Source organism: Accipiter gentilis, chromosome 28, assembly GCF_929443795.1.
Source record: "Accipiter gentilis chromosome 28, bAccGen1.1, whole genome shotgun sequence".
NCBI lineage: Eukaryota > Metazoa > Chordata > Aves > Accipitriformes > Accipitridae > Astur > Astur gentilis.
The window spans coordinates 18,641,376-18,661,585 of NC_064907.1; the positions used below are offsets into that span (position 1 = coordinate 18,641,376).

General features: G+C 48.7%; 2 protein-coding genes across 2 annotated transcripts; one reads left to right on the forward strand and one right to left on the reverse strand.

Annotated features, from left to right (window-relative positions):
- The first annotated feature begins 3,418 nt into the window (after nucleotides 1–3,418).
- Nucleotides 3,419–7,969, forward strand: NEFM (neurofilament medium chain). Its single transcript, XM_049831464.1, has 3 exons — nucleotides 3,419–4,509; nucleotides 4,867–4,991; nucleotides 6,281–7,969. The coding sequence occupies exons 1-3, from the start codon at nucleotides 3,448–3,450 to the stop codon at nucleotides 7,659–7,661; spliced, it is 2,568 nt and encodes an 855-aa protein (XP_049687421.1). The 5' UTR covers nucleotides 3,419–3,447; the 3' UTR covers nucleotides 7,662–7,969.
- Nucleotides 7,970–13,924: 5,955 nt separating this feature from the next.
- NEFL (neurofilament light chain) lies at nucleotides 13,925–18,793 on the reverse strand. Its single transcript, XM_049831218.1, has 4 exons — nucleotides 17,667–18,793; nucleotides 16,858–16,982; nucleotides 15,595–15,914; nucleotides 13,925–14,506 (listed from the first exon to the last, which is right to left on the reverse strand). Exons 1-4 carry the CDS (start codon nucleotides 18,717–18,719, stop codon nucleotides 14,328–14,330), a joined length of 1,677 nt encoding a protein of 558 aa, XP_049687175.1. The 5' UTR covers nucleotides 18,720–18,793; the 3' UTR covers nucleotides 13,925–14,327.
- Nucleotides 18,794–20,210: the final 1,417 nt, after the last annotated feature.

A 20,210-nucleotide genomic window follows, 5' to 3' on the forward strand; every position in this document is an offset into this window, starting at 1 on the left:
TACCAAGAGAAACCCCCTTCAAGCTGATAAATATTTTCTTATAGTTCCAGCCAACTGCATTGTATTATCTGTCCAGTTGTCTTCATTCTACTGTCTCTCTATAACATGAAACACCCACTCAAAATCCCCTTTTCTTCTACTCATCCAATTCTATAATTTTTTAAAAGATATTCAAGTTAATTTATTATCGTCAGATATATTTTAAACTCTTTTATCTGGAAGCAGTCAGGCTGTTGTGCAACTCGACCTTCTGTATTTTCTTTCCTTTTGTTTTTTTGTTGGTTTTGTTTTTTTTTTTTTTTTTAAGGAAGCTGCAGAACTCCGTCTCATCCTGCCATAGTATTTCTTAAATGCAGGTTTGTCAATAGTGTATAATCAAGATTAAAATCAATGCTGCTGCTGTTCGCTTCTGTGGGAGTGCCTGTTCCTTCCCTTCTTCTGCTTCAAAGCCTGAGACATCAGGTTGCTGTTTGCTCCACAGTAGCAACGCTTGTTAGTTAAACTTTGAGGCAAAAAGTTCTCTATAAGCAGAAATATTAGCCTGCATTTCAAAATCTCCAAACTGGATATTGATAGAAAAACGGATTAGTTGCTCATCAGAAATAAGGCAACATTTTAGACTGATTTCCCTGACTCATTCTAACCTTCAGATCACCTTCAGGGTAACGTAGCAGGAGTACTGTCCACCTGCATCTGATTATAGCTCAGAAACGAACATTGCAAGAATGTGTTTTAAATTAAAACAACGTCTTTTATTTCCAAAGGATTTCTGTATGTGCTTGTAAATGCCTCTGTGGATGCAAACTTCTCATCTAAATATCCTGATTTTTAAGGTAATCAATATGTATTATGAAAATTATTGTATTCTATAGAAGTTGGCATTGCTTGAATTTCAATATTAAAGGAAGAAGTCAAATGCTGTCACTGCTTGACTATAAAGCAGCAATTTATTTTGCATACTGGGTAGATAGATTTAAAACAATCCATGTATCGAGGTATTTAATGAAAGGGAGTTCTATCACAAAGTTCAATATGTCCCTGCTTACTTGCTGTTCAACACCATTCACTTGTTTTCAGAAGATTAAAAGGATAATAAAAACTCCCAAGCACCTCTGTTAACCATATGTTTTCTTTTACAGTAAGTTTTCCATAGGTATAAGAACATGATCTGTTCCCCCGCCCAGTCTCTACTTAACAGGGAAAAAAAGCAGTAATAAATAAACCAGATCATAAGGTATCTTCTTCCCTAAAAGGAAACACAATGCAATGCCATAATAGACAGTAATTTTGTTTTGACTTGCAATTAAATCCAAAGGGATGCTTTTTGTCTTTGGAGAAAACTTTCAGCAAAATGAACAGAACAGATTTAGAATCCGTGATTGCTTCAATTATAATGAAACCTTTTCTCCATGTTCATCATATAAAACTCCAGAGAGGTTAAACAGTAGATCTAACTGCCTATGTTTGCAAATACAATTCAGCAGATACCTCGGGTAATTCTGACTTCTCCACTGACTGCAGTGCTGCAGTCCTATGACAGCATCATATTAATGAGCCAGCAGCAGAGGTACGATCCTCCATGTGGTTTGCAAAGTTTAACCCTGTCCCTCAGACTTCGCTAACTCTCCACAGTGGAGGCACGGCAGCATCAAACCCGGGAGCTGTGTATGTCCCAGGTTAAAGGCAAGCAGGCAATTTCTGAGATGGATTTTGCCTGTTAACGAGATTACCTGCTTAAAAATTCACAGACTGCTGAACACAGGCAGACGCTTTTCAGCACCTTTCTAAACGAGGAGTTAAAATCTCCCCCCTCAGCGTTCCTCCGCTTTGCAATGGGAGCTGTAGCAGGGCTTTTTCTAGCACCAGCAGGGTTTTTTTTTTTTAATTTCTCTTTGCAGCTTACTAATCAATTGCCCATGTAGCTGTAATCCATCCAAGAGGAGTTCGAAGTCTGGGTGGTAGCTAGTCACTGCAACGCGACCCATACAAAGTATATTGTACCACGTAAACATAATTCTCAACAAGGTTTCAAAGAAGGAGAATTTATTTCGAAGCGATGCACCAAGCATTAGATTAAAAGGCGGGGGGGGGGGGGGGGGGGGGAGGAAAAGAGAGGAAGAAAGAGAGGGAAAGAAGGATCAAGACCAAGGATTTTGGATGCCGGGGGGGTCTTCCAAACTCTTGTTTACTGCCCGGCTGCTCCAGCCCTGCAAAGGCTGCATCCAGACTCCTCCTGCCCGCTCCTGTCCCCCACCCCAAAGCCTTTGCAGGGAGCTCTCCTTGCCGCAAAGCAGCCCCGGGAACCCACCCAGCCTCCCCTCTCTGCCCGCTATTGACCTTCAAATGTCAGACCCCTCCCGGGGAAGGTGGTCTGGGGGGGGATACCGGGGAAAAAGGGGGTAGGGGATACCGGGGGTGGGATGCATCTTGGGACCCCTCTGCTCAACCCCGCTCACCACCCCCACCACCCCCCCCCGGCTGCAGGCGCGCCCCGCGGGAGCTGTCCGTGGTGCTGCAGCCGCCGGACCCGGACCCCAAACCCCGGACCCGGATCCGGACCCCAGACCCCGACCCCGGACCCCAGACCCCGGACCCGGACCCCGGCCCTACCCTGCCGGCTCCGCCGAGCGCTGCTCCGCCGCCCGCCCCCCCCACCCCTCCGCCCCGTCCCCGGCAGCCGCCCGGGGCCGGCACCGCGCTCCTCTCCGGCATGGCCGCTGCGGGAGGCGGGGGGGGGAAGGAAAAAAAAAAAAAAGAGAGAAAGCAAAGAGAGAAAATAAAGCAAAGAGAGAAAAGAAAGAAAAGAGAGAGATAAAAGAAAGAAAATAGAGATGAAGCAAATAAAAGAAAGGAAAAAAGAAAAGAGAGAGGGTGATGGCCGGGGAGGGGGGAGAGGGGAGCAGGGGCGAGAGGGAAGGAGCAGGGGAAAGGGGGAGCGGGGGGGGGGGAGAAAGGAGCGGGGGGGAGCGGGGCAAGGGGGAAGGGGATGGGAGATGGGGAGGGAGGAGCGGTGGGAAGGGAGAAAGGGGAAGGGGGGGGAGGGAGCGGGGGAAGCGAGGGGAAAGGGGGAACGGGGAGGGGGCACGGGGGCTGGGGGGGGGGGCATCAGGGGCTGGGGGGCCGGGGAGGGGCAGCAGGGCAGGGAAGGAAGGGAAGGGGGAGCCGGGGCAGGGGGCAGGAGAGGGGAAGGCGAGGACGGGGAGGCGGGGCCCCCGGGCTGGGGGGGGGGGGGGGGAGGCGGAGCCGGGGCAGGGCCGGGGGGGGTGGGCGGCCGCCCCCCGCCCACGTGTGCGGGGCCGCCCCGCCGCCTCCCGCCCGGCCGGGCTATATAAAGGGCGGCGGCGGCCGGAGCAGCGCCGCGTTGCCGCCCGCTCTCCAACCCGCCCCACTTTTTTTTCTTCTTTCCCCCCCTCCCCATCCCCTTTACCCCCCCCCGAGTACCCAGCCATGAGCTACACGATGGAGCCCCTGGGCAACCCCTCGTACCGCCGGGTGACCGAGACCCGGGCCACCTACAGCCGAGCCAGCGCTTCCCCGTCCAGCGGGTTCCGCTCGCAATCGTGGTCGCGGGGCTCCGGCAGCACCGTGTCGTCCTCCTACAAACGCTCCAACGTGGGGGGGCCGCGGGCCGCCTACGGCTCCACGGTGCTGAGCTCGGGCGAGAGCCTGGACGTCAGCCAGTCCTCGCTGCTGAACGGCGCGGCCGAGCTGAAGCTGAGCCGCTCCAACGAGAAGGAGCAGCTGCAGGGGCTGAACGATCGCTTCGCCGGCTACATCGAGAAGGTGCATTACCTGGAGCAGCAGAACAAGGAGATCGAGGCGGAGCTGGCGGCTCTGCGGCAGAAACACGCCGGGCGAGCGCAGCTGAGCGATGCCTACGAGCAGGAGCTGCGGGAGCTGCGGGGTGCCCTGGAGCAGGTGAGCCACGAGAAGGCTCAGATCCAGCTGGATTCGGAGCACATCGAGGAGGACATCCAGCGCCTGCGGGAGCGCTTCGAGGACGAGGCGCGGCTGCGCGACGAGACGGAGGCCACCATCCGCGCCCTGCGCAAGGAGATGGAGGAGGCCTCGCTGATGCGGGCGGAGCTGGACAAGAAGGTGCAGTCGCTGCAGGACGAGGTGGCCTTCCTGCGGGGCAACCACGAGGAGGAGGTGGCCGAGCTGCTGGCGCAGCTCCAGGCCTCCCACGCCACGGTGGAGAGGAAGGACTACCTGAAGACCGACCTCACCACGGCGCTGAAGGAGATCCGCGCCCAGCTGGAGTGCCAGTCCGACCACAACATGCACCAGGCCGAGGAGTGGTTCAAGTGCCGCTACGCCAAGCTGACGGAGGCGGCCGAGCAGAACAAGGAGGCCATCCGCTCCGCCAAGGAGGAGATCGCCGAGTACCGCCGGCAGCTGCAGTCCAAGAGCATCGAGCTGGAGTCGGTGCGCGGCACCAAGGAGTCGCTGGAGCGGCAGCTCAGCGACATCGAGGAACGCCACAACAACGACCTCACCACCTACCAGGTAGCGGGGAGGCCACCCGGGCTGCGCCGAGCCCCGTCCGGGCCGGGGGAGGGAGGGGAGGGGTGTCGGGGGTCAGGGGACGGGGATGGTGGTGGCGGCGGCCGGGTGCCGGCTCGGCCGTGAGGGATGCGAGCCGGGGGAGCCGGAGGGACCGCCAGCTGGGCTGGGCCCCCCGAGGGCCAGGAGGCGCTGGGGAGGGCGCTGGGAGCCGGGTGGGTCCTGCTCTGACCCTGGCACTGCCTCCCGGGGTGGCAGAAAGAGTTTCTAAAAGTCCCCGTTGAGAACTTTTCTTTCCTGTGCTGGCTCCGCGTGAAGCATGTCTCTGTGTCACAGAGGTTTTCTGCGTCTCTGTTGCAGGACACGATTCATCAGCTGGAGAACGAGCTTAGAGGAACAAAGTGGGAAATGGCTCGTCACTTGAGGGAATACCAGGACCTCCTCAATGTCAAGATGGCCCTGGATATTGAAATTGCTGCATACAGGTACAGTAGGATCACTGCGGATGTGTCTGGAATATTAATAGCACTGCAGATGCTGCTGGCTTGGGAAGCTTTACCACAGATAAGAAATAACTGCATGCGGTGAATCCAAGTAAAATTAGAGCTTGGCTAAATTACTACAACCGCTTCAAAATCTACGCAGACCCAAGGAGCGTCTGCAGTAAGAAACCAGAGTTCGTTAGTCACCGGCTCTCCGGTAACCAGTGGCAAAGCCCCCGGCGAGCTCAGTGGGCACAGGATAGCATGACTCAGTGCGGTGGCACCCTGGTGCCGCATTCTGCCCTTGTTTGCAGAAGACGCAGCAAAAGACAAGCTTATTTTTAATTCCTGTTTACTTTGTGTATGCCAATCAGGCGGTGCTTGTCACTTGAATTTCCTTTTATCGCTGGAGAGAGACGGTGCACTTGCTTGATCATGGTTTCAAGCGAGGAGTGCTAATCTGCTTGTCACAATCACTTTTGCTTTTCTTGCTCAACTTTCCTTTAAAGGCATCCGCTCCAATCTGGAGCAGGAACATTGCTTGCTATTGCCATCACCTGGCAGGTTTTTTTAGTCTCCTCTGCATCACTTTAGAACTCTCATCGGAGAACTGCCGGTTTTTCTGGGTCACAGGCTTAGATGAAAAACATGCATTTGAATGTAAGAAAAATAAAAATACCCCCCCCCACACACAACCCCTACCCCCATCTCCAGATCTGCTTATACTCCTGAGGCTGTTCAAACACACAGAAACCCTAGGGTCTGTAGCTGTTTGCTGCCAAAGTTAGCTGAACAAAATTCTCTTTGGTTTTCATAGCCGCACAAGAAAGGTGGATGCCCAAACTATTGAACTAGGACGTATGCTCTAATTGGCTTTGAATGTCTCGGCCACAATATTTGATTTGGGTCTGTTGGCTGTGTCAAAGTCTCAGTTCGCCTGAGTCATAATACATCTTATCAAGTTAATTATTTTGCCATACGCTGTGCTGACTTATGCCATAATAAAGTTTTTTGAGATTAAGGATAAATTTCAACTGATCAGCTGAAGGTGTTACACTTGCCACAAGCAAACCAAGCTAAAAGCTGTTTGCTGAATATGAATTTTGCAAAAGAGCTGATTCAAGGAAAGCTGAACTGGGGCTGTGAGCGATGGGTTATGCTGATCGGCTCTAGCATATTCCACATACAAACCGGTTTCATCCTGCTGACAGGGAAATATTCTAATAGCTGTCCCTTATGTTGGGTTTTCACACTCATTTGGGTTTTTTTTCTCCTCCTTCTGATTCCCTTAGGAAGCTACTGGAGGGCGAAGAGACAAGATTCAGTGCCTTCTCTGGAAGCATTACTGGACCCATATTCACGCACAGACAACCATCTGTCACAATAGCATCCACTAAAATTCAGAAAACAAAAATTGAACCACCAAAGCTGAAGGTCCAGCACAAGTTTGTAGAAGAAATCATTGAAGAGACAAAGGTAGAGGATGAAAAGTCTGAAATGGAAGATGCCCTCGCAGCTATTGCAGAAGAAATGGCAGTCAAGGCCCAGCAAGAAGAACAGGAGGAAGAAAAAGCAGAAGAAGCGGCTGTAGAGGAAGAAATTGTTTCCGAGAAGGCTGCTGCAGAACAAGCAGCTGCACCTGAGGAAGAAGAGAAGGAGGAAGAGGAAGCAGAGGAGGAAGAAGAAGCTGCAAAATCTGATGCAGCGGAAGAAGGTGGTTCTGAAAAAGAAGAAATAGAGGAAAAGGAAGAAGGGGAGGAGGCTGAGGAAGAGGGGGAAGAAGCGGAGGCCAAGGGCAAAGCTGAAGAGGTCGCAGCAAAGGTAGAGAAGGTCAAAAGCCCTCCCTCCAAGTCACCCCCCAAATCCCCCCCTAAATCCCCCGTAACGGAGCCGGCCAAGGCTGTCCAGAAAGAAACAGCCGCAGAACCAGGAAAAGAACCGAAGGCGGAGAAAGGTGTTGAGAAACCAGCCAAGGAGGAAGAGAAAGCAGCATCTCCGGAGAAGCCCGCCACACCAAAGGTAACCTCTCCAGACAAGGCAGCAACCCCGGAGAAGCCTGCGACGCCGGAGAAGCCCGCAACCCCAGAGAAAGCGGTGACCCCGGAGAAGCCGGCAAGCCCGGAGAAGCCCCGCTCTCCGGAAAAGCCGGCGAGCCCAGAAAAGCCGGCCACTCCAGAGAAGCCCCGTTCTCCCGAAAAGCCGGCCACTCCAGAGAAGCCCCGTTCTCCGGAGAAGCCGGCCTCGCCGGTCAAAGATGAAAAGGCTGTGGTGGAGGAGACCATCACTGTCACAAAGGTAACAAAAATTAGTGCAGAGGTAGAGAAGGAGTCCAGGAAAGAAGACATTGCAGTGAATGGTGAGGTGGAGGAGAAAAAGGAAGCGGAGGAATCCAAAGAGAAGGAGGTTGAGGAGGAAGACAAGGGAGTTGTCACCAATGGCCTAGATGTGAGCCCAATTGATGATAAGGGTGAGAAAATTGTAGTAACCAAAAAAGCAGAGAAAATCACTGGTGAAGGTGGGGACAGTACAACCACATATATCACAAAGTCGGTGACGGTCACTCAGAAGGTAGAGGAACATGAAGAAAGCTTTGAGGAGAAATTAGTGTCCACCAAGAAAGTGGAGAAAGTTACTTCACATGCCATAGTAAAAGAGATTAAAGAGACCGAATAAAATAAATCATAGCTAAATTTAAAAAATTAAAGAGCTTGGGTTGGTGCAAAAGGTTAAGCCATATGACAGCTGCAAAATGCATGTGAGTGACGGCTTCAAAGCAGAACGGGTTCTCTCATGGAGGCTCCAGACACACAGTATTTTACTTTTTTGTGCAATATAGGGGAGGGGGGGGGAATGCATGCAGGCTCAAGATGTACTCCCTCCACAGAGCTTGGGGATCTAAAAAAAAAAAATAATAATACTAATAATAGTGCATGAGATGAAATGTGCAAAGGAAGCTTTTGAATTTCCTGAGCTGTTGGAGGGACATATCTGAGGAACGACTTAAGATGTATTATGCAAAGAACCAACTGAGCCAAAAACAAACAGAAAACAGTAATAGAATATTCATGAGAACCAGAACTCTCCTAGCCTTAAAAAAAGCTACTTATAAATAATTATGTTTACCTCACTGGTGCAATTAGGGTGGACTTTTTGCTCCTGGGAGAACCTAGTTGACATGCACAGTATGCAACCTTTTGTTGTTTGATGTAAAACAGTCACAGCAGTTCTTGCTCAATAAAGGTCAATACTGAAAATGTGACTTGTCTGGTGACTTTTTTTTCCAACTCCAATACTTCCCTTAAGTTCGATACTTTGTCCTGAACAGGAATGCGGTTGCATGGGTTGAAAGGTTGCTTGAGTTTTTCCTTAGTGTCCTCATTGAGAAAGCAAGTTTGAATTGGGTATGATGAACCAATTTCCTGTAACACAACACAAATACTTGAGGTGGTTTAAGCAAATACTTAAGAGCCATAGCCCATCCTTTCCAGGGCAAAGATTCAAAATCTGTTGAATTCTGTTGCCTGGCCTTTAGGTGCTTAGAGGGGCTGCAATTGCTTTTGCTAGCAAGGGGGAGGTCTGTAAGCCATGTGCTGCTAACATCACTCACCCGAGCAATCCTACTCGTAGTAAAAGTGTTAAACTCTGCTGCAAGTATAATTTTCTTCCCTGCGTGCTAGCCTCAATGTGTAAGGAGAGCCTTAAAGATGTGGCGATTTCTAGATCGTTCCTTGATCTTCCTCTGAAGAGCTGCTGACTGGTTCACAGACAGGCTATCTTCTATGACACTGGTTTGTCGCTTAAGTGTGCAAAGACCCATTAAATATGCTCAACCAAGACGCCATGTGTTCATCAAGAGGGGATAGCTTCTGCTTATTTTTTCCCCCTCCTGCCTTAATTATATGGCAACATCCTTATCAAGTGTCTGCCTCAAATGATCAACAGGTGCAATCTGCCTCTAAACAGAAAATGCCAAAATTGAGAGCAAATAAATTCCTGGAAAAAGGAAACTGTCTCGGAGATTATACTGGTATCATGTATCAAAAATACTCCTAACTCATTTTTTACATATTTGTCCATTTGAAAATAGCTGTAGAAATGAGACCCTTCCAGAGTCTGAACTGAGGCTGGGTAGGGCTCGGGTTATACCTGGCATGACTGAGAGATAAAACCAAATTAAAGCATTTTTTAATTTCCAATAGAAAGGCCTTCTGAGCATTGGCCTATGTCTACTGCCACTTCCAGGTTGGCTTTATTAAGAAGAAAGCCAATTAAAGGGCCCTCTAAAATCCCACTACGTGGAAATTAAATGGAGATAAATGAAACAAAGGGAAAAAGAGGAGGGCCCTGACTCCAGTTTGGGTAACTAATATGTCTTATTATGGGATTAATATTGTGTTTATTTCCATTGCATTTCAAAAGGAAAATGAAGAGCACTCTACGGCCTTACCTCCCATAACTAGCAAAGAAATGCAAATAAATTTTAAGCCTGGGTTCAGTACATGGACTGAACTATGTTGACTAATTAGGGTTCTGATCAAGATCTATGATTTGCATATGCCTTCCAATTCTTTACCCTATCAATAATTGAAGATCAAGTAGTTTTTACTTGAAAGGGTTCTGCATGTTCTTCACCGGAGAAATTGTAAAAAGTCCACAGCAGATAAGCCTTTCAAATAAATCTGAGCGTCTTTGTGTAGCAAAGTAATGAATGTTTCTCCTGCTGATATCAATAATGGAAATCTGTGCTCAACAGCTTGCTGCTTGAGTGACGTTTAATTAAAGCAGAGTTAGCAAATTAAATGGCAGCTTCTCTGTAGTGAGCTTATTTGTGAAAGTTACATGTGTAGGTGACACAAAAATAACTGTACCTTTATGAATAAGAAGTTAAGTAGCCCAGGCACCCTCATCTATTGTCAGTAAGTGTTTGCACCAAGTGATGGTAAAATGCAGAAATGCCCGCTGGTTTGTGAGCGTTGAAATGATTTTTTTCTTGGGTCTAATAAAAATTTTCAAGAGAACACCACCACTAAACCCAAAAACTAAAGCAGAGACCAATATTTAACATAAAACTTTCTGTTTATGCGTTCCAAACAAGTTCTAGAATCTGCTAAAATGTCACAAACTGCAAAGCCAGCAGGCTACCACCCCTCAGCATAGAAAGTCAGGCATCTTCAGCATCGAGATGAAGAAGGGTCACCTTGTACAGTGAATTAAATTGCAATGTCAGCGGGAGACTCAAGAACACTGTTAACGTGGGCTTACGCAGGTGCAAGTGGGATCCCAAACTGGCTTGCTATTTTTCATGTTATGCTTTCTTTTCAGTTCCAGTAAGATACAGCTACGAGGACCTAGAGATTATTATTTGTGTTGGTTTAGTTCCGCTTGCACATCGGCAGTCCAACCAGGATTGTGGTTTCTTGTGCAAAGGGGCTGTATCAACACTTCTGCCCAGGCTACATTGACTTTCCTGAATGGTTTTGGGAATTCACTGCATCGCCTGCGTGGGAGGTAAACTCCCGGGCTACCCACTGGCACGCTGTATTTCAAAATATCCTCATTTCCCCCTGCTTTTCCACCCAAAACATATTGCAGCCCTTAGTTATTACCCACAACTGCTTTTTTTTTTTTCTCTGCTTTAACACACAAAATAGATTTTGAGTTCAGCCTATTTCCTACTGCAAATGTTTCCATCAAATCCTAAGAGAAATAAGCAACTGGTTAACGCATTTCTAAATATTTATAAAACTATAAGAACTGATTAACATTTAATGTTGCCAAGAGGTTTTGTCTACTGACATCTGCAGTCAAACAGTTTCAAAAGATAGCATAATTCCAGGGCAGAGATGCATAAATAGTATGTTATTTGCCTGTTCTGCACCAATTACTTCTTCAGACTGTGCATAACCAGTGAAGGGATTAATTACTTTCAGACACAGAAGTTCATTAATCAATACGAAAGACTCCATGAAGGGAAAAACAATAATTAAAGGAAGTTCCTGTGAAGATTTATGCATCTTATTTAAGGTGGGCTACCAAGACCCCCATGACTTCAGGAGCTGGAGGGCTCTAAACCAGGATCTTTTTGCCATACCGGGATGTGGAGATGCTACGAGTAAGAAATGTTCAGCATCCCAGAACTAAATTCCAGGTGGAAACAAACTGGGAAGTGTTACAAAACACAAATAGGTTGCATCTGCCAGGGAGCTGAGTCAGGCACTAGAATTTTCTCCAGGCATCAGGGTCTGTGCTTTTCCCATTCGCATGCGGGCTTTCTTCCTTAAACTGCCCTGAAGTAATCTAGGAAGGCGGCAGATGATGAATTGTCAATTATTTAGTTACTAGAAGGTAAGTTCCTAGAATCTGGGTGTTATTCCTGTACAAGTTTTCCTCTTGCTGAGTGGGAGTGTGTGTGTATCTCAAGAAAAGCATTCAGGACCTCCTTGTATTTGTCTTCCCCGTGATGAGATCGCAGCCTGATCTAGACACCGTCTGCCCAAATAGCAGGAGAAAATTCAGGGACAGACTCGCGGCTTTACTTACTTGCAGCTGCAACTTGGGTTAAAGTTTCTATCGTGCCTCCCTCTGCCTGCTTTTACTGCATTGCGTCAAAGGGAGCTTCTGGATTTCCAAAGGTAAAACAAGTGTTGGCAGTAGGATCCCCACAACCCTGAGAGCATTTCAGCAACGCAAACGCACGCTTCCATCCTCCCTCCCACCAGTTTACCTTAGCAGCAAGGCAGGACTGGGGGTGACAAACCAGGCTGGACGGTCACTGCAGCTTGTCACTCTCTGCAGCTCATTGCCATGGCTGTGACTCACACATTTCCCGTGGAGTCACAAAATCTCTTCTTTAGCTGCAATACATTAAAAATAACATAAGGAATGGGGATCAGACGGAGATACACTGCAAGGAGGAATGTGTTTGCTGTTGTATCTCTGAGCGTGCTGGTTTGAGAGCATCCCTAGCAGCCTGGTTGCAACACCCTGGAGAGCTGCAAGCTGTATTGCTTCCCAGAAGAGACAGGGATACAAAGGACTGAATGAAGGAGGAGTTTATCTGCAAAGAGAGACATGAAAGAGGAGGCAAAATCAGGTATCGAAAAGTTAAAAGGAGCTCAGAGCGCTTGCAAAAGGGCAGGATGGGGCAGTGGTTTTAATATACACCAAACTGTTTAACAGTGGCTTGGCTTTAACGGCTGTGATGAGTTCCGATCTGGTGTATAACGTGGTTTTTGCTCCGTACGAGCAGAACCTCTCTCCCAGCTGAGGTGCCACGCTAAGAGTCTTCTGATAGGGCACTTAGGTGAATTTCCAACTGCCATCTCCCAGACTCAGTATTCTGCTGTTTGAACTAAGGCTATCGCATACCAAAAGGAGCAGCTGTCCTGCAACCCCATCGACAGCTTTTAAAAGCGCTGAGCAAACAGCATAGTCGAGTCTCTGGCCCATGGTACTGCAAGTACCCCCCGTGGCTCACCACCGTTTTCCTGGAGATAGAAGATAAAATCTGCTCTGTAAGAATAAGTCTGCATAAACATCTGTAGAAAAAGCACCATTAAAAACAGAAGGGAAATGTGAAAAGAAAGACTTAAGAGATGTTGAAGAACGGGAAAATTATTTATCTTTGTCTTTTGGTTCTCAAAAGCACCAAAAACCTCAAGAAAGTGGCAGGGTGGGGGTGGGGGTGTGGGGGTGAGGGAAGTTAAGCATTTGGAAATGATACTGGAATTATTACATATGCATACAAGCTCTGTTTCCTGAATGTTTTTACCAAAGCTGCTTTTTCTTTTTCCTGCTGTTTTTCCTGGGAACACAGAAGGAAAGAATTGTTTTAAGTGCTTACCTCATCCATCATCTTCTTTATAACTCTTCCAACACTGAAAAGGCAGGTGCTTTTGGAACACACCTAAAATTTGTACAAATGGGCACTTCCTTTCTCTTTGAACAGAGCCATCAAGGAGAATCAATGCAAATCAACTGATAGCATGAAGTCAGTGGATGAAATTTAAACTATGCAAAATCCTATGCAAAACTCCATCTAGCTACATGAGACTGTGAAGTTTTAGTGCAGCCACGTAATGCCTCTTTTAAGATGGGTTTCCATGGGTTTATCTAAAATGGTTTAATGTGCAGCACTTGTCTAGTACTTGCCCTTAGCACAAGGTTTAACTTTATGCACCAACTTCAGCTAATTGAAAATAAGTAGGCTCAGACCACAGGATATTAACATTGCTTTCAGAATTGCCAGGCTTTGCTGCTCTTTCAGCTGTTCCTATTTCATGCCCAATCACAGATCAGACCTTTCTTTAGCTCACACTCAAAATTTTAAAAGGCCCTGACAAATTCTCAGAAGAAAATGAGCCTCTTCAGTCCACAGTGGACTGACTTTAAGACAGCACCCTGGAAAGGCAGCTCATTCAAGTAGCAGAGAGAATTCACCCTACATTGTCCTTTCTTCTTAACACCTCACCACAGCTTTTTTTTTTTTTTTTAATATACAGACATTGCTCCAAGTCTCAGCTACACCCCATCGTTCTTTCAACACTGATCTGTCAAACATTGGTAGGAAGTTGTTCAATGTCTAACAGCCACGCCTGTGTTTGGCTTCTGTATTGGTTTGTTAAAATTTCTTCTTTTTCCGAAAAGGTAAAAAGGAGCTTGTGCTTGCATGCATACGACAGCCCAGTGAGACCCACCACAAAGCTAACAGCGCATTTGGACACCAGTGTATTTTTACCATTGCAAGCCTTCCATGTGAAATTTTACAGCCCCATCAAGAAATTTTGCCCACCTACTAGTCCCCCAAGCATAACAGCTAGAGACAGAAACCAGTATCCCATATCCTGGTTACACAGGCTTGAAAGATGAATGTGATACACCACTTTATCAACCTTTTAAGTGCATTAGTGACACATGACACGTACAAGGAATCAGTGTAAGCATTTCTGTAACTTTATTGACTAGCTTTATTGCACATACTTATTGAAGCCTCCGTTATTTTACCCACCCAAGGTTTCCATAATTATTTTAAATGCAAGTTAAAGATAACTTTCATTCCCATGACTTATTTTTTTTTTCCCCCCATTTTAAATTTTAAGGTTCTGAATCACCCAAGAAAGACATAACCCCTGAATTCATACGTGTAGACCATGCGGCATTCAGGGAGCAAGCCAGTGGGTGCTCTGCAAGCATACTGATACTCTGCACAGAGAGAAACATCATAGATCATTAACTTTAAACCTCAGTGGTCACTGAATTAAATATGTGAGACTGCAATTTTAGCTCAGTCAATCATCTTTTACTCTGTTGACCTGATGAGAAAGGTAGACTGCCTAAAAATCAAGCCTTCTTCTTCACTTCACTCTCTTCCTTTCCTGCTGCTTCTTTCTCTTCCTTCTCCTCCTCACCAGTTTCCTCAGCAGCTTCCTGAGACTCCTCCCCTTCTTCAGCTGCTGTTTCTTCCCCTTCTCCTTCCTCTTCCTCACCCTCTTTGGCTTCTTCAGATTCTTCTTTAGCACCTTTGAAAGACAAAAAGAGGTGTTTCACATCTATGTACTGTTCCTAATCCCAATTTAAGGGGAGCCAGCACACCTGCACCCTTCAACCCAACACATTTGGATGGCAGCCAGCTAAACATGATGGAGCTGGCAACTGATTTTGCATGAAAGCAGGGACATTTATCTGGGACTTGCAAGGCAGAACAACAAATCTACACAACCAACTTATCCTGGACTTCAGAGGGACTGAAACACTTCATAGGTCTTTTCAAAATCACAGCCTTGAAAAATATTGACTCTGGACTCATTGTTTTAAGCCTTATCCAAAGGCTTGAGTTCAAAATGGAATCTTGCCATTGCTCTCCAATTGGCTCTTTAGCTATCATTTCATTATAATTAATCTTTACAACTAATAAACTCCTAGAATACCTCAATGGCAACCAATGCATTTCAGGTATGTTTAGGTTAAATCCTCCAGAGCTATGCAACTGAAGTTGGGGAAAGGCAACCCTGGGTCATATTCCTTCTCATTTTCTTTAAAATGAGAGTCTGGCAAATAAATTATGGTGCAGCAAGGAAGTGGCATATGCTTTACTTGAACAAGAAAACTACCTAGACCTCATGCAACAGATATTGCTATCCACTGAACCCAACAGTTACATCCACAGACATCAGCTGATGTTCCTATTATCACAGGCTACTCTCTGGAAATTAGTATTTAGCCCAGGATGTCCTCATCCCTTCTTTTTGAGGATGCCTGTAACAGCCAAGTACTGTTTGCTGCTGCGTGAATATAATATTACATGCTGTTGAAGTATTATCATTCTTGGGTTTGGAAACTTGAATGGAAAAAACCCCACCCACTGATTTCAAAGGGAATATAATCAGTCCTACAATCCACCTGGTATTGAATGTTTACCTTATCTTCCATTCAATGTTCAGGCTTTCCTGCTTAAATGCTGTGTGCTTAATCCCATGATCCTCTGCTCACATGAGCAGACAAGGAAAGAGGTCTAATCACTAGACTTAATCATCAGGATTTCTGGGTTTTACCCCGTATGAGCAGGGTGAAGCATGAAAGAGAGGGATTTGAAAGTAACTATAAGTACCTTCCTCCTCTTGTTCAGCCTCTTCACCTCCTGCTTCTTCCTCACCTTCCTCTTTCTCTTCCTCCTCACCTTCTTCTGCAGGCGCTGCCTTGGCTTCTGCCACTTTAGCAGCCTCAATTGTTTCCTCTATTTCAATCTGCTCTTCCTGAACATGACTGGAGTAGTATGTGGGGAAGGAACGGGTTGTCATCAGGTAGGAGCTGGACTGGAGACCACTGTAGGCAGACCTGCCAAAAGTCGGGGCAGTCTGGGTGTAGCCACTGGTGATGCTTCCAACACTAGTGAAACTGAGTCGGGTCTCCTCACCTTCCAGCAGTTTCCTAGCAGACAAAAAGCAAGCAGAAATGACTTAGTTGTGCTGCAGCAGTATTCAGCAGATTCAGCTAAGGACCGAGATACTATGATGTTTTGAGCAGCACAAGCCCTAGAAACTGCACACTTAAGAGTGCAAAAACTAGCCTATAATGAATAACTATGTGGCAATGCTACCCTATCGTCTCGGAAAGAATTGTTTCAGATGTGTGCATTACTAGTGAATTAATACTTTTCCTTGTTAGAAGAAATAATGGGGAAAAATTCTCTAGGATTAGGTTCCTATAGCAGGTGAGGTTAGAATTGTATATTGGTAACCTGTAGGGTTGCAGAGAACGATGCAGATCTAACAATTTGATGTTATGTTCAGCTATTAGACAGGGTTTATAGCCACTTTCTCAATATTCCCCCTTGTGGCATTCATGGAAATTCCGTTTCGGCGTTTGCCGTTTCTAACAGTATCTGGCACAAAACGTTAAACAGCTATTTAAAAGCAATTCTGCTGTAAAATACTTGCTTTGCAGGAGATTGCTTCTGCGAGTTGGAAACAAAGCCCGTTCTTAAAAGCATGTAAGAGGCTTCCAATTTTGAGAGCACAGCCATCCGTATTAAGAAGTTCCACTGACAAAATCTCTACTGTATGTACAGAACAGGTATTTTTATCTGTAAAGATGGAGAACTGAGATCATGTATTGCTGAGCTAAGAGTTCTGTATGCATATACATACACACCATTATACTCGCTTAGGTTTGCTCCACTGAAGATTTTGCTTTAAGCAAGCATTTTACCTCAAAAGCACTGCTTCTTCCAATAGCAAGACAATGGAGAGGACCCGATTAAACTGACACTCATCTATGAAAATTTCTGCTGGAGGAATGGATAAATAAAATGAATTCTCTTGAAGAGAGAGCAGGAACCTGATCCCTTACTAAAACCTTCCCCCCATCCTACCTATATGCTGCAATTTCAATGTCCAGGGCCATTTTCACATTGAGTAGATCTTGATATTCCTTCAAATACCGAGCCATTTCACTCTTCGTGGTTCTCAGCTCGTTCTCTAATTTGTTGATTGTATCCTGTTGGAAGTAACAATATCGACAGGGTAAAATTCTTAGTTCCTCCATGCCTAGCAGTAACATCTTGCAAGGAATTTCTCCAATCCTATTAACTTAATCTTGCTCTCGCAGACAGAAAGCGAACGTCTCCAACTCCACCCTCAGCCAGAAGGGCATATACATATACCTTCCCTGGCAGGGTTTCCCCACCCCTATACCCGCTCCCTGCTGTTCCATCCTTATTTAAGGTCAAGAGCCCCGTTTTCTGCTGTGTGAGGACTAAACACCCCTGCACCCACACCCTGCTCTTCCATCCCCATTTAAATGTCAAGAGCTCAGTTTTCTGCCGTGCGAGGACCAAACACCCCTGCCTGTACCCGCTCCCTGTTGTTCCGTCCTTATTTAATGTCAAGAGCCCCGTTTTCTGCTCTGCGAGGACCAAACACCCCTGTACCCACAGCCCCGCTCTTCCATCCCTATTCAACCTTACGAGCCCGGTTTTCCGCCACCCGAGGACTAAAGCAGGCACGCAACTCGTTTGGTTTCAAGCCTCTACTTGCTTTTCCCAGTTTTAGCTTAAGGACGTGCCTTTTTCCAGAGCGACACAGCTCAGGATTTGCGGGCAGGCAGACGAACGACGCCCGGCGCGCCGCAGCGCCCTGAGCTCGAAGCAACGGCCCCCCCCCCCCCCCCGCCCCCCCTCACCTGCAGGGCGGAGATGTCGGCGCTCTGCTTCTCTTCCAGCTCCTGCAGCTGCTTCTCCAGCGCCTCGTTCATGCCGCGGGTGGCCTCGATCTCCAGCGTCTTGGCCTTGAGCAGGCGGCGGCTCTCGGAGACCTCGTCCTTGGCGGCGCGGACGGCGTCGGTGTTCTTGGCGGCGCTCTCGCTGAGGACGGTGAAGCGGCTGCGGAACCACTCCTCGGCGTTCTGCATGTTGCGAGCCGCCAGCTTCTCGTACTGGGCGCGGATGTCGCGCAGGGCGGCCGAGAGGTCGGGCTTGGCCGACACGTCCATCTCCACGGAGAGGTGCGCGTACTGGATCTGCGCCTGCAGCTCCGCCAGCTCCTCCTCATGCACCTTCTTGAGGAAGGCCAGCTCGTCCAGCAGGCTGTCCACCCGCTTCTCCAGCTCCGCCCGCGCCAGCGCCGCCTCGTCCGCGCCCTTCCGCACCTCCAGCAGCCGCGCCTCCGCGTCCTCCCGGCTCAGCACCTCCTCCTCGTAGCGCGCCTGCAGCCCGCGCAGCGTCTCCTCCAGGCTCTCCCGCTCGCCCTGCAGCGCCTGCTTCTCGCTCGTCGCCTCCTCGGCCGCCAGGCGCAGCTCGCGGATCTCCTGCTCGTAGAGGGCGCGGAAGCGGGAGGGCTCGGCGTGCTTCTGCCGCAGCACCAGCAGCTCGGCCTCCAGCACCTTGTTCTGCTGCTCCAGCTCGTGCACCCGCTCGATGAAGCAGGCGAAGCGGTCGTTGAGGTCCTGCAGCTGCGCCCGTTCCTGGCTGCGGATGGACTTGAGGTCGTTGCTGATGGCCGCCACCTGGCTCAGGTCGAGGCTGTCCACAGAGTGCAGGAGGGAGCCCGAGGCGCTGGACGCGGCGTAACTGCGCCGCACCGACACCGAGGAGACGGGCGCCGACAGGCTGGAGTACGCCGAGCGCGCCGAGCTGTAGCCGCCGCCGCTGCGCATCGCCGAGACGTGGAGCCGCGGGCTGTCGGCGTACCGCCGCTTGTAGGAGGGGAAGAACGGGTCGTAGCCGTACGAGCTCATGGCTGCGGGAAGGCGGACGGCTGGAGGAGGGGGGGGGGGGGGAAGGAGGCTGCCAGCGGCTGCTCTGCGGACCGGCGCCGCCCGACTGCCCGTATTTATCGGCGGTGAGGGCGGGCGGGCGCAGCCGCCGGGCGGGGCGGGGCGGCGCCGCGCTGAGGTACGGCTCGCGCCGCGCTGAGGTACAGCCCGCCCCGCGCTGAGGTACAGCCCGCCCCGTCCCTCGCGTAGCTCCGCGCCTCAGGGCGGGCTGTGGCGAGGCGGGTGGGTGGGTGGGTGCTCTCCGTCAGTTTGTGCTGGCGTGGCCCCGTCGGTAAGTGCCCTGGGCATCGCCATCGCCTCAGGCCCGCTTCGGGCTCGCCGGGGGCTTCTCTCGGGCCCCTCTTCGGGCCTACTTGGGGCCCACCTTGTTTCAGGCCTAGCTGGTGCTTTCCCCCCCAACCTGCCAGGCTGTGCGTAACACCCCTCTCTCCTCATCCCCCGCTTCCCCACAAGCGCCCCTGGCAGAAGCCCTGGGGAGGTCGTGGCGGGGGTCTCCGGGAGGCTCAGTGCCTCAGCGAGGCTGGGGTGCGCGCAGCCCTCGCTGCACCTCAAAACCCTCAGACCGCCTACGTAAAGAGCGTGTTTTTCTCCTTCGATTGGCGGTTTTCGCAAGGTGTGTGTGCTCTTCGAGTTCTCGCTGCCCTGGCCGTGTCCTTTGTTGCAAGTGGTTCCTGACAACCAGGTAATGACGAGAATGCAGAAACAAATATGGCGTGTGGTTTGCAGTCCTAGCAGAATACATTAATATCTAGTTACCTAGCTTTGCTTCCTCCGTTCCTTGAAATCTCCAGAGGCAAGCCTGTCTGAGACTTGGACTATGGAGACTGAATGTTTATCTTTGCCTAATCTGGCTAATCCAGGGACTAAAGCTGGGCAGCAGCGTCACAGCTATGTCTCACCCAGATTATTAACCACTGGTTGATTAAAACAAAGCAGTATTTACATAGTAGAGATTTATCAGAAGCAAGCGGGGAATGTATTGAGCACAGACTTCACTGGATGCTCAAGAAGGCAACAATAATTTGTCTCTCAGAGTCAGAAGGGCAAATACATTACAAACCAAACTCTTCAAAGTTTTCTTGAGGAAGGAATAAATGTAGGCATGGGTTGGGGGACGTTTATTAAGAGAGAGATACCACAAAAATGCTTGTTGCTTCCTAAAGAAAGGGGAAGGACTTAGTAACATGCATAAATTAATCTGTATGCCTGTCACTAATTGCAATGGTACTTAAGTAGTTCTGGCACAAAGGTGTTTGCTTAATACCAGTCATCTACGGAAGGTAGAGCGGGGTTGACTTTATCATGTTTCCTACTATCTTCTAGTGATCTCAAACAGAACGTTACCTGTTGTGTGGTGTCATTTCCATATGTTTCAGGGTACTTGAATATGAGGGATATTGAGCTGTGAGGGGCAATGGCTCATCAGAGGTACAAAGCTGCAGTCTCTTTTTT

Bases quoted from the DNA above. Each gene is read 5' to 3' on its own strand.
- NEFL (XM_049831218.1), bottom strand. From the start codon at position 18,719: ATGAGCTCGTACGGCTACGACCCGTTCTTCCCCTCCTACAAGCGGCGG. The intron at 16,983-17,666 runs GTGAGGGGGGGC...TACTTCCAACAG, and splicing joins CCGACATCTCCGCCCTGCAG to GATACAATCAACAAATTAGA. The intron at 15,915-16,857 runs GTAGGATGGGGG...TTTGTCTGCTAG, and splicing joins ATTGAAATTGCAGCATATAG to GAAACTGCTGGAAGGTGAGG.
- NEFM (XM_049831464.1), top strand. From the start codon at position 3,448: ATGAGCTACACGATGGAGCCCCTGGGCAACCCCTCGTACCGCCGGGTG. The intron at 4,510-4,866 runs GTAGCGGGGAGG...TCTCTGTTGCAG, and splicing joins ACGACCTCACCACCTACCAG to GACACGATTCATCAGCTGGA. The intron at 4,992-6,280 runs GTACAGTAGGAT...TGATTCCCTTAG, and splicing joins ATTGAAATTGCTGCATACAG to GAAGCTACTGGAGGGCGAAG.